The following is a 12,678-nucleotide window of genomic DNA, read 5'->3' on the forward strand; positions in this document are numbered from 1 at the left end:
TTTGAAGTACTTTCATGATTAAAGCTTTTAGGCCAAGCCGTCCATCATCAGAGCAACCAGCTTGTGCTTAACATCATGGGGTCTGGAAGCCCATATGGGGAACATGGCTTAAAGGATGGATCACTTAAGGTTAAGAAGAAGAAAAAAAAATCTCATCCATCTAAACTTTGACCCGACATGGTTCCTGGATAGATATTGATGGAAGGAGAATGAGAGAGGAGCCAGCTGCTGCACATACTGTACCCTATATTTATGCTGCCCTTGTTCTTCCTTACTGTACCTTTTGGATCCAGTGGGTGGTCATACTTTATGGTACAGTTCCCTTCCTGAGCTCTGACCATATAACTCTGGACCAATCCCGGCTAGACTTCTACCAATCAGTGTTCCACTCGAAGCCATAGTTTAGAGTAAAATGTTTAATTTTGCATCGCAGCCCCCTTGTGGTTAATATGTAAACTGAGATGACCCCAAATTCATCTTTTACCTCGTTCTGATCAATTACTTGGTGAGCCAAGCAAGCAGACAGGCTTATTATTTCTTCTTTGTCTTCATCTTCTTCTCTTCCTCCTCCTGGTGGTTCTTCTCCTGCTTCTTCCATAGCTATGGTTCACTATTTTTATCTTTTTTTTTTTTTTTGAGTAGACTTCTCCAGTGCAAATTTTTTTTTTTTGAGCCATAAAGTTTGTCTCTAGTTCATACTTTGTCACTATATGGGTGCCACATAAATAGCCAATGGCAAAATGTAAAAGCCTAACAATTCTTCCAGAAGTCCAAGGGTCTTTTGAACGTTTGCCGTCGTTCTCAGTTGTAGGTAGACAGACATCTTTAGATGACGACTTGTGAGGTGCTGATTACATTAACCAATGCAAATGCTTAATTCACCCTATAATGGATCATTGACTTTCGTTCTCTAGGTACCTGTCTCCAGTCAAGACGCCAGGAAAGAAAGCACCTCCTACAAATGGCAGGAAGCCTCAGACAGCTAACGACCATGCACCACCTAGTGCTCCAGCACAGCCGACCTCTCAAAAAATGCAGAAATCTACCTCACTTTCCCTTTTTTACAAGAAAGGTCAGTGAATGTTTATATATATATATATATATATATATATATATATATATATATATATATATATATATATATATATATATATATATATATATATATAAATCTCCATTTACAATTTTCCAGTGCTTTACTAGTGTTTCACAGTTTTCTCAAATTGGAACAAGTGGAAAATGTGTCCTGCGGTGGGTTGGCACCCTGCCCAGGATTGGTTCCTGCCTTGTGCCCTGTGTTGGCTGGGATTGGCTCCAGCAGACCCCCGTGACCCTGTATTCGGATTCAGCGGGTTAGAAAATGGATGGATGGATGGATGGAAAGTTATGATCAAAATGCTTGTTTCTATGTGCATTTGTTGAGCTCTACATAACTGAACTGAACTCTATCCTTACCTTTAGCTGGGAATATATGGTGGCCCTAGTAAATTATATTAACCTATCAAATTCTTATTCTTTTGGTTTACATTCACAAAATGTTAGTTCAAATTCTTATCCAAGGCGGAAAGAAAAATTGTTGTATTGAGTCTGATTGAACCTTCACCACAATGCATTAATCATGTTTTATATGTGTGACCTTATTATACAAGCCTGGTGCTTTTTCATATATTAAATTGTCTTGTAACTTCATTTTGAGAGTAAATCCACTACTTTGACATGCTAGCTCCTGACAACAAATGCAAAATGTCAGTACAATGTGTAAACTTGCACATCTACAGAAGGTGTGATACATCCACTTCAAAGTCAGACCAGAGGTCTTTAAAAAATAAATTTAAATCATACCATGCAGTTGTCTCTCTGCTCCAACATTTAGCAAAGCTCATTCCAAGATTCAAAAGAAAAGATTTTTGTTTTGCTTCATTTTCTATTGTTTTTCACTTTACAAAACATTACAAGATATTCTGGGAAGCTGCCATGGTGCCTGAATTTTTCATTCTTTTTCACTGCTTGTCACAGACCTTCTGTTTCCCATAAATGGATATATAGATGTGCTTCTGGTTCCATTTTCAGTAATTGTCTTTATTTTGCATGTCTCACTGTTTCTTGCTCAATGAATGCCACAATTTATTTCCTTTGAATTTAATTAGATTTTTGATTTGATTCATTTTATTAATCCCAGAGGGTAAATTGTCTTTTTGCATGACCTTTGGAGGTCAGAGTGTAGGTCAGTGCCCTTGGAGGAATTTTCAGGGCCCAACAGACTAGGATCCCTTCTAGCAGTAACGAGATTTGAACCGGCAACTTCCCAGATGCCAGTGCAGATCCTTAGCCTCAGAGCCACCACACCCACCATACAAATGGCATCAATTTCCAGCATGTATTTTAATACCAGATTCACCCACTTTTTGATGGTTTACAGTAATATGGAAATTACATTACACAAGTACAGCAGAGACTCAAGCAAGTTTTTTTCTTTTTATTTAAACCATTTCTTTCTGTTTTCATTTATTTGATGGCATTTGTGTAACACACACCAAGTCATCTTGTATTAAAGTTTTTGGCCAGCCTCTGATAAACAGGGTTGAAATAGGTCATTCTTTTGGAAAGTATGTGTTCATATTAAATTGTTAAATTAGACCAAAGAAAATGGAACAACCCAACTGTAAGTCTCATCAAGCTCTTTGCCTTCAATATCTTATGAAATAAAAGAAATTGAATTTAGAAACAATTTAGTTCTTCTAAATATCCTCAAAAGTGCCATAAACCATAAATAATTCAGGTGATTCGGTGATGGAGTGTGAAGCAGTATAATGAAAGCATTAGCTGTATGAACAGTGACAGCTTCGGGGCCAAAAATCAACTTGCCAATCATTGTCCATTTTATAGACCATGCATTAAGGTTCAGGGGATCAGATTTTAGTTTTATAGTTGGCGCTTCTCACTGAGTGCTGTGACAAGTGCCTGGGTAGATGCAAATACAAATTTTACAAATTGCTAACTATATAATGATTATTATATAATGTGTGCCAATTTGTTTAAGCAGATGGGTGTTTCCCAACATTATTTGCCAGTTAACATAATTTTTGAACTATGGCCAGTTGACAACAGAGGAGAGAAAAACAAAAACTCTAGTCATCAGCATCTCTGGAGAAAATAAACCTCTTGGGGATCCATGGTTAGTTATAATAGACACCGTCAGACATGGTCAGAGTTCTGGTGACCTTGGCCAACTAGCCACCCATCCTCCAGGATATTGTGGGGAGGCAGAATAGAGTTGGGTTAAGTGGTATGTTGTTATTGTATTGCTTATAGTTTTATACAAATAATTAATAAATAGAGATATAATATGCCCATTTAATTAGCAGCTCTAGTCAGGGTATGCCAGACTGAAGTAACGAGCTGAGACTGAAGGTAAGGCAAGTTACTCACAAAGAAAGAGGACTGTAAGGCATATCCTGTGACAAGGGGTTCGTAAATGCATGACACAATGAAAACGACGGACTTACCATTGTAACATTAAGCTTGTTTTAATAAATTAGCATTTTGCTATGCTAGTTTATTATGGTGTCAGTCGTTAAATTGTGAATCTCTTAGTCTGCTCTGAGCAGAGAGGTCATGCTAAGTAAAGCTGAGGTTGCACTGTGAACATTTTTCTTCTACTACAGCTTTGTATTGTTCTTGACATTGGTCCACATTCTTTTGCAGTTTATTTCCTTTTTATTATGCATTGTGATTACCCATTCACTTAACTGCCACCACATAACATTGCCAGAGACAAGAGACTACCCATAATGCTTTGTCCGTGAGAGTGGACCAGATAATAAATAATAAAACAAGCTCCACAAACTATTTCCAAGATCCGATACTTGCAGAGTGTTTGTTTTCTCTCTGTAAAGTCCATCTGTGTTGTGTCATTTTAGTTTTACTTATTCCGACACTGCTTAAATGCTGCTTTGTTCGAAAGCTTGCAATTATACTAAATAAAGTAGTTCCCATTTATTTTTTCATTCCTTGTTGACCTCATCGCACATGTGGCATATGTCCTAATGTCTCCTCTCAAGTCTTCTGCACTTTATACTGAGTAACTGTGTTTTCCTTGTGTAGTTTTCCGCCTGGCCTACAAGCGTCTCAACATGCTGTGTACAACTCTACTAAGAGAACATTCTGAGTTGGAGCCGATCATTTGGACCCTCCTTCAGCACACACTGCAGCACGAGTATGAACTCATGAAGGACAGACATCTTGATCAGGTAAAGCATAAGGAAGTCTTTCCATTCATTCCTTCTGTTGTGTGCTCTGAGTGTTACCTACACCTTAATCTTAAGTAAAAGTTATGTTGTTAGTAGTAATCTGTTGTAGAAATTAGTATGTTTTTAGTAGTATTTCAAAAAATATTAAACCACCGTGTGCACCCTTTTTCTGTTTTAAGAGAATAGCAAACTTACAACTTGATGGGAAAGAGCAATTTGATTTGATGCCTTACAGTCTGAAACTACCCAAAGGAATTAACTAGTGGTGCATTAAAGTCAGCATTAAGTCCAATTTTTCTTTTGACTAGAGATTAAATCTTAATTTCTTAAACTTCACATAATTTGAATAAACCAGAAATATAACTGTATTAGTTTATACATTCATTTACCTACTTACAGATGAATTTAATTTCCATCCATCCATCCATCCTCTTCTGCTTATCCGAGGTCGGGTCGCGGGGGCAGCAGCTTAAGCAGAGAGGCCCCAGCTTCCCTCTCCCCGGCCACTTCTTCCAGCTCTTCCGGGAGATTCCCGAGGCGTTCCCAGGCCAGCCGGGAGACATAGTCCCTCCAGCATGTCCTGGGATTTCCCCAGGGCCTCCTCCCAGTTGGACGTGCCCGGAACACCTCACCAGGGAGGCGTCCAGGAGGCAGCCACCTCATCTGACTCCTCTCGATGCGGAGGAGCAGCGGCTCTACACTGAGCCCCTCCCGGATGACAGAGCTTCTCACCCTATCTTTAAGGGAAAGTCCAGACACCCTGCGGAGGAAACTCATTTCAGCCGCTTGTATTCGCGATCTCGTTGTTTCGGTCACTACCCATAGCTCATGACCATAGGTGAGGGTAGGAGCGTAGATCGACTGGTAAATTGAGAGCTTTGCCTTACGGCTCAGCTCTTTTTTCACCACGACAGACCGATGCAGAGCCTGCATCACTGCGGATGACGCACCGATCCGCCTGTCGATCTCACGCTCCATTCTTCCCTCATTCGTGAACAGGACCCCGAGATACTTGAACTCCTCCACTTGGGGCAGGATCTCTCCCCCAACCCTGAGAGGGCACTCCACCCTTTTCCAGCTGAGAAAAAGGGTGAATTTAATTTATTTTTTCTATATCCGATTTCTCGTGGTCGCCTCACACAGTTTATTATGTAATATTGTTAAAGTAGCAGGATACTAACATTTTTGTACAGTAAGATCCCAATTTTGCATACTGCATTTCAGTTGTTTTGTTTTACTCTTATGCAAAGAACCAAAGATACATGGAAAAAATCACCAAGTAGTGAGGTGCAGATTAGGACTTTAGAGGTCATCACATCTCGACTTGATATTATTTTAGACCATCTAGGTGAATAGGATGGATGAGGTTGTTGGGCTTTATGCCACATTGTCGTCAGAATTGTTCCATAGTGTAAGGCCAGCTTTGCATCATGGGTACTTTTGTTTTCTTCATTTTTATGCCATTTGACATACAGTAGCTCACATTTATTCAAACAGCGCTACAAGAAAGAAGGAAAACATTGGAAGAGAAACCTGTGTCATTAGTTACACATACCCCATTGATTGTATTTGCATTGTGTCTTCTAATCTACAGTAAATGCTGTAGATTTATACCAGTCAGCCACAACATTAAAGCCATCTGCCTAATATTGTGTATCAATCCCCCCCACCCCCATAAGATCTCTGAAGGTGCCCAGTGCTATCTGCACCAACATGTTAGCAGCAGATACCCGAAATCCTATAAGTTGCAATGTGGGATTTCCATGGAAAAAAAATTGTTTTTCCAGTACATCCCACAAATGTTCAATCTTACTGAGATCTGGGGAATTTGGAGGGCATGTCTACACCTTGAACTATTTGTCATGTCCCTCAAACCATTCGTGAGCAATTTTTGCAGTGTGGCAGGGTGTGTTATTGTGCTGAAATAGGCTCCTGCTGTTAGGGAATACCATTGCCATGAAGGGATGTACATGGTCCACAACAATTTATAGGTAGGTGGTACATGTCAAAGTAACATCCACATGAATGCCAGAACACAAGGCTTCCCAGCAGAACATTGCCCAGAACATCACACTGCCTCTGCCAGCTTGCCTTCTTCCTATAGTGGATCCAGCTGCCGTCTCTTCTTTAGGTGTACAATGCACGTAACTCAACTGTCCACCTGATTGAAAACAAAATATGATTCATCAGACCAGCCACCACCTTCTATTGCTCCATGAATTAGTACTGACACTCACGTGCCCATCATAGGTGCTTTTGGTGGATGACAAGGGCCAGCATAGTCACTCTGCCTGGTCCATGGCTATGCAACCTCATATGCAACAAGCAGCAATGTGCTGTGTGTTTTCACCCTTTTCTCTCTTGGCCAGCAATATGTTTTTTTTTATCGATTTCTGCTACATAGCTCTTCAGTGGGATCATGCATGTCAATGAGCCTTGGGCAACCATGACCCTGTCACTAGTGTACTGGTTTTCTTTCCTTGGACCACCTTTTACTAGGTACTAACCACTGCATACCGGGAACACCCCACAAGACCTACCATTCTGGTGATGCTCTGATCCAGTCATCTAGCCATCTCAGTTTGGTCCTTATCAAAGTCGCTCAGATCCTTACACTTGCCCATTTTTCCTGCTTCCAACACATCACCTTCAAGAACTAACTGTTCACTTGCTGCCTGATGTATCCCACCCTTTGTCAGGTGCCACTGTAACGAGATAATCAACGTTATTCACTTCACCTGGCAGTGGTTTTGATGGTGTGGCTGATTGGTGTATGTAATTCGGAGTTGTACACTGTAAAATATTACTGAATGATTTTTTTTCCCCAATTAATTTTATTCTTTTACCCTGCACTACTTGGGTAGGGGCACAAAGTTAATCTCAAAGAGAAATGGTCTACGGAGATTCCCTGGCACAAATGTGGAATTTGTAAATAATAATTTGGTAGAGATGCAGTAGGTTCAAAGATGTACATTTGCACACTAGAGAAGGACACACCCACACATTTCACTTTATATATTAGATTATTCTTTAACGTGGAATGAAAAGGAACCTGTTGCTCATCCTACTAAATAATAAATAGGGTGAGTACTCTAGTGCAGTGGGCAGCGTTGCTGCTTCACAACTCAAACTGAATTTCAGATAACTGATGCGTGCCAAAGTAAGTTTAAAGTCACATGAAGTATCAAGCAGCACAAAGTTGTGTGCTGAGGAGTTTGAGGATCCCCCATGAAGTATTGAGCACCGCACAGCAGCTTAGAGGGGCTATAGATCTTCATCCGTCAAAGTTGAGAGGGTGGGCTTTAGTGGTTAACTGTAACTCCTCAAAGTTTTAACTGTGTTCGCCTGTAGCAAAAATGAGTACAAGAAAAAGGTTTACTGCAAGAATCAGCTGATTTACTTCAGGAAGCTCTGAATGCATCATCCTGTGAGGAGTCTGCATCTGGAGGGTCTGCTGTAAATATGTCCCTTGAAGATTAATGTCCACTCTGCCAACAATTTGCTACAAAACGCAGTTTAATTGCGTGTTTCATTTTGATTATGGTGTTACTGATATAAATAAATGAAGAAATAAGTAAATACCTAAAAAAACATTATTCATGCTCACATCATTTTGTTTTTATTTACTGTCATATTTCATAATACATTTATGTATTTATGGTTCATTATATTCATCCACACACTAAACTCGCATCTTCAAAAGGCAACCTTAAGCAGTTTGAGGATTTCCGAGTAAGAAGCCTTTACCATGTAAGAGTCACTCATCTGTATTTCGGCAAATGTGACAAAGAAGTGTTTTTGTAAAAAGACATAAATATAACTAAACACAAGGGGGGCACATTAGAACCACAGTCAATTACACAACCAAACATGCCACAAACCCTTAACATGAAATCAATGTAGTCTCAATAGTTCCTTTATCTGATTCATAAATGTCATCAAAAGAAATTCTGGTGATGAAAAAACCAACAGGATCCCAAGATATAAAACGTTATGCCACAGCTTTTCCTTGGAATTAAATAATAATTTTTTATTCAGCGGTATTCAAAATGTGACAGTAGTGCGCATCACACGAGAAAACACTTGAGGTACTTGTGGGCATTTTCTCCTTCCTGGCACTGGTACTGTTATAATTCCAGGTGCTAATCGGCACGTGATATTCCTATTAGCTGATAAACCCCGAACGATCCGCAGCTCACCCTCTCCACTCACAGCCATTTGCTGGGTGGGTTTGAATTTCCTTTTATCACTTTTAGGGTATCAACAATGGACACCTCATTAGGACAAAGGTTTCCAAGTCATTTGTTCTCTTTATCGACTTCTATATTGATAGTAAACCATCCTGAACTGTGGACTGAGGATGGAAAAACAAAGACCGCCTATGCTCGGACCAGGATCAGGGCACAGATGCATACCAAATTTCATAGTTATTGAGACATTCTTGAGCATGGTTTGGACATACACAGAGACAGACAGTCATTTTTAACTTTATATAGATTTTCAAATTGCTTGATAAGGGGAAGCAATGAATTTTAGCAATTGTAACACAAGGCTGCAACATAAAGTGTTTAAAGGGTGAAGAGGTCTGAATACTTTCTGAATGCACTGTAGGTAAAGGATGAACTTCATATTAGTCTTGGACATGGTAGAGGGGTAGGGTGGCAGATTTGATCAGCTGCTTTCCCTCAACTAATGATACTATTAAAAAAAAATTATTTTTTTGTATAACTCATTGTTACCACCGGCAGTTGCCATCATTTGGTGCATGAGTGGGTCGCCTAAGCGATCTGCAGCGCTGCATGATATTTATCCCTATTTGTCTTAACTATGGGGATCCCATTATATCATTCACACTCGTTTCTCTATGGTAGGGTGGGAGATCGCTCTGATATTCATTAACTTGTTTCAGAAATCCCTGTGACCACCAGGGAGTGCTGCAGCATCTAAAATCGCAAACCCAACAAATTACCTTTACAAAGGCTTCTTTATTGTATTGACGTAAGCTCGAGTCAAAACAAATTACTGTACTCTCTTCTTCTCTTTTGCTCCACTCCTTCCAGGCGATCTTTGTGTGTCTTCCACTTGACTCCAACTCACCTGGATGAGGTTGACAGGATCCTTTTATCTTAGACCCAGAAATACTTCCAGTGCTGGGGCATAGCCCATTGAAAGCAATTCCTTGTCAAACAGAAGCCCCACAAAGTAGGGATCCCGGATCCCTGTGGCACCCATGGAACCTTACAAGGCTGCGCCATGGGACTACAGTCCCTAGCATGCCTTACAGGTGTCCGTACAGGTAAGAGTCGCTCAGGAATGCTTCCTCTTAGTGTGTATGGGGAGCATGTAACCCTGGCAGGTCATTACCCCCTGTCCTTCCATCACACTGTCCTCTCGGTCAGGTACTGTTCCTCGGTCTAACCCTGCTGGGACACCAGTGTACCCATTTCCACACTGGTAGCTCTTGACCGAGACAGTGTGATCCTCACCTTCCATCTTATGCTTCCAAAGGACTTGCCTCCCATCCTGGTAAGGAACCTTGCCGATCTCGGCCGGGATTGCCATCCATCACACTACCAAACTTCCATTTCCCACCACCCCGACCTGATATTCACCCCCATTTCACCACAGGGGACCAAGTCTTGTGGATTGTGAATAAACGTAAAATGGGAAAACTGGGCCATGAGACCATAAAGGTTGAGGAAAAACTAGCGTAACTGATGACTGCACCAAGACTGAGCTTTGAATTATGTTATTGAGCATCATGTCATTCAAGAATTAAGGTCCTCAGATTGTCACCATCATCTATGTCCATATTTATGGCTGTGAAATCTTTGGGGCAATTCCAAGGTGGCAGAATGACTTTGTAATGGTAACAAATTAGGCTCTAAAGAATAACCTGCACATTGATGAAGGCTGAGATGTTGATTGATAAGACTATAGGAAGGAAGGTCATTATGGACAGAAAGTGAAGAGCACCATCATCATGCTGTACATTAACGTATCTGGTCATCTCCCTACTAAGCAAAGAGAAGCCTGCTGGTGAGCACCAAACTAAAAGAGGCAAAATCTCACAGTGCACCACTGATCACGTCATTTATCGTATTTGTTTTGGCAGCAGTTCTCTATCTTGTCCATGACTGCTGCTCTTTATGTTAAAGGCTAATAATAACTAAGGCTTGCATTCTACAAGCCAATTCATTTTTTTGTGGAATGGATACAATAGCCGTCTTGATATTACATATTGGAAGAGAACTTTATAGAATACTAACACTGCACTTATGACCTGGCCACATAATGGTGCAGGAGCAAGTCAGACATGCTCGAATAAAGAACAGTGCAGGGTTGATAGATTTCAGATTTCTTAAGGGTCATTGGTTATAATCATATGTTGATTGCATGTTTGTTGGAACATTACTTTCACTTACTTTGATGTACTAACCAGCATGCAAGACCTCACCACTCTTCTAGTGGGACAAATAGGGAGCAGACCTACAGTACCTTACCTAGAAATGTCTGCCTTGTTTTTCTTAAATAACTACTGTACTTTGATTAGCACATGCAAGTAAGAATTTTAGTGTGCTCTGTACACGGGACAATATCGACTGATCCTTTACACTTATAATCCTTAATAATAATACATTTTATTTATACAAGGCTCCTTCCTAAGCACTCAAGGACACCGAACAAACAATAAATAAAAACAAATAAAAAAAAAAAGAATCTATTCCGTTTACATCACAGACTACGTAATAGGAAATCAGGAAATGTTATCACGCTTCTGGACAATAAAATAGAATAAAATGAATGCACATCTTTTATGTTTCCAGCAGACTGATAAAATAACTTTCTTTTATTGGATTTAAAAAGTATCACTTGTGTCAGGATCTCATTTGTTTTGCTAAACACAAAATTGTCAGAAATATAATCCGAGCATAATACAAAATATTTTGTTACCAGAAGGCAGTTTAAAAGCCTGCTTTATTATCTCTGTTTATACAAGACTAAGGAAATTTCCTTAACACAATGCAAAGTGAAAAATGATCTGCATTGTGTCCTCCTCCAGTAGTGTTAATACTGAATGTGAGCAGGTTTGGTGGCAGCGTCAGGCATTGCCCGGCTGTAAAAGAGATTTACAGGTAAGTGCTGCTGCGTTCTTCCTTGTTTTACATTGTGATTTTGGTTTAATTTATTTTTCAGATAATGATGTCAGCCATGTACGCAATCTGTAAGGTGAAGAACATTGATCTCAGGTTTAAGACCATTGTGACAGCCTACAAAGATTTACCCAACACTAACCAAGAGGTATGTGACCTGTTGTCATTAGTTACTTAGTGACTTTTTATTTTTTCATAATTATTTTGAGTCTAACTTCTTTGTTTTTTCCTATCTTCCACAGACTTTCAAAAGAGTTCTTATTCGAGAAGGGCAGTATGACTCTATCATTGTTTTTTATAATCTAGTTTTTATGCAGAAGCTGAAGACCAATATCCTGCAGTATGCCTCATCTAGGGTAGGGATAATCCATTTGATTTTTAAAGTCATCACTCTCTGTTCTTTCTTTTTATTTTGTCTTGCCTAGATTGCTTAAAGGAAAATGCCATCCAAAAAAGATTTTTTTTAATGTTATTATCCTATGTACTTTTGTAGTTGAAAAAGTTTGATGTCATGTTTTCTTGGAGAAAGTACATATGAAAAAGTGAGTAATTGCAGAGAGAATTGGGATGCAAACAGGGGAGTTAGAGTGAATTCTCAAATAATAATCATTCAAAATCAGTGCTCGAGGGGCGGCTTTGTTGAAGGGCTTTGCTTTTGTGAGCTGGTCAGTCATAGGAAGCTCAGTTCTTTCACTAAATTCAGGTCCAAATGAGACGGCAAAATCGGGAGGTGTAGACTTTTATAGGTCTATGGCTGGAAAGGGCGGGTTACTTTCTTTCAAGAGGTGTGTTCTCGCTGCTGCAGAGGAGAGAAAAGACGAGTCTGTTATTGACAGCAGCCCCTCTCGCCCCAATGGGGTACTGTTCCTCTGGCACACAACAGATTCTCGTAAACAAAATCGATAGCTGACGATTGCTGGACAGTAGCAAACATCATGAAAAACATCCATAGGAAAAAGGAAAAAAAAAACTTGCTTTACTCATGTCACGTAATCCACATCTTTTATTCAGTCCCTACTCAAAGTGAGCAAAACAAATGCATTTTTGCCTGAATATTGCTAGTTTTGCTTCATTCACATGTTCTTCAACTAATCGAAATTCCAATTGTGACATTTTGCCTTCCCACTTTCTTGTTGGACTTTTTGGAAAAATCCAAGATTACTGTTTTTGGTCTGCCAAAAAAAAAAGCAATTGGAGAAAAATTGCATTTTTTTGTGGGGAATAAAGAGCAAAATAAACATTGAATGTGTATCACTTTGCTCCAAAAGCATTTC

The 12,678-nt window shown here is 39.7% G+C and overlaps 1 protein-coding gene across 1 annotated transcript in view; it reads left to right on the forward strand.

Moving 5' to 3' along the window:
- Window positions 1-12,678, forward strand: part of rb1 (retinoblastoma 1) — a 287,527-nt gene that overhangs the window by 258,430 nt on the left and 16,419 nt on the right. Inside the window, exons 19-22 of the mRNA XM_039745852.1 lie at window positions 915-1,072; window positions 4,105-4,250; window positions 11,448-11,552; window positions 11,647-11,760. Of these exons, the coding sequence (XP_039601786.1) occupies window positions 915-1,072; window positions 4,105-4,250; window positions 11,448-11,552; window positions 11,647-11,760 (523 nt within the window). The remainder of the gene's footprint in view (window positions 1-914; window positions 1,073-4,104; window positions 4,251-11,447; window positions 11,553-11,646; window positions 11,761-12,678) is intronic.

Source organism: Polypterus senegalus, chromosome 2 (assembly GCF_016835505.1).
Source record: "Polypterus senegalus isolate Bchr_013 chromosome 2, ASM1683550v1, whole genome shotgun sequence".
Lineage (NCBI taxonomy): Eukaryota > Metazoa > Chordata > Cladistia > Polypteriformes > Polypteridae > Polypterus > Polypterus senegalus.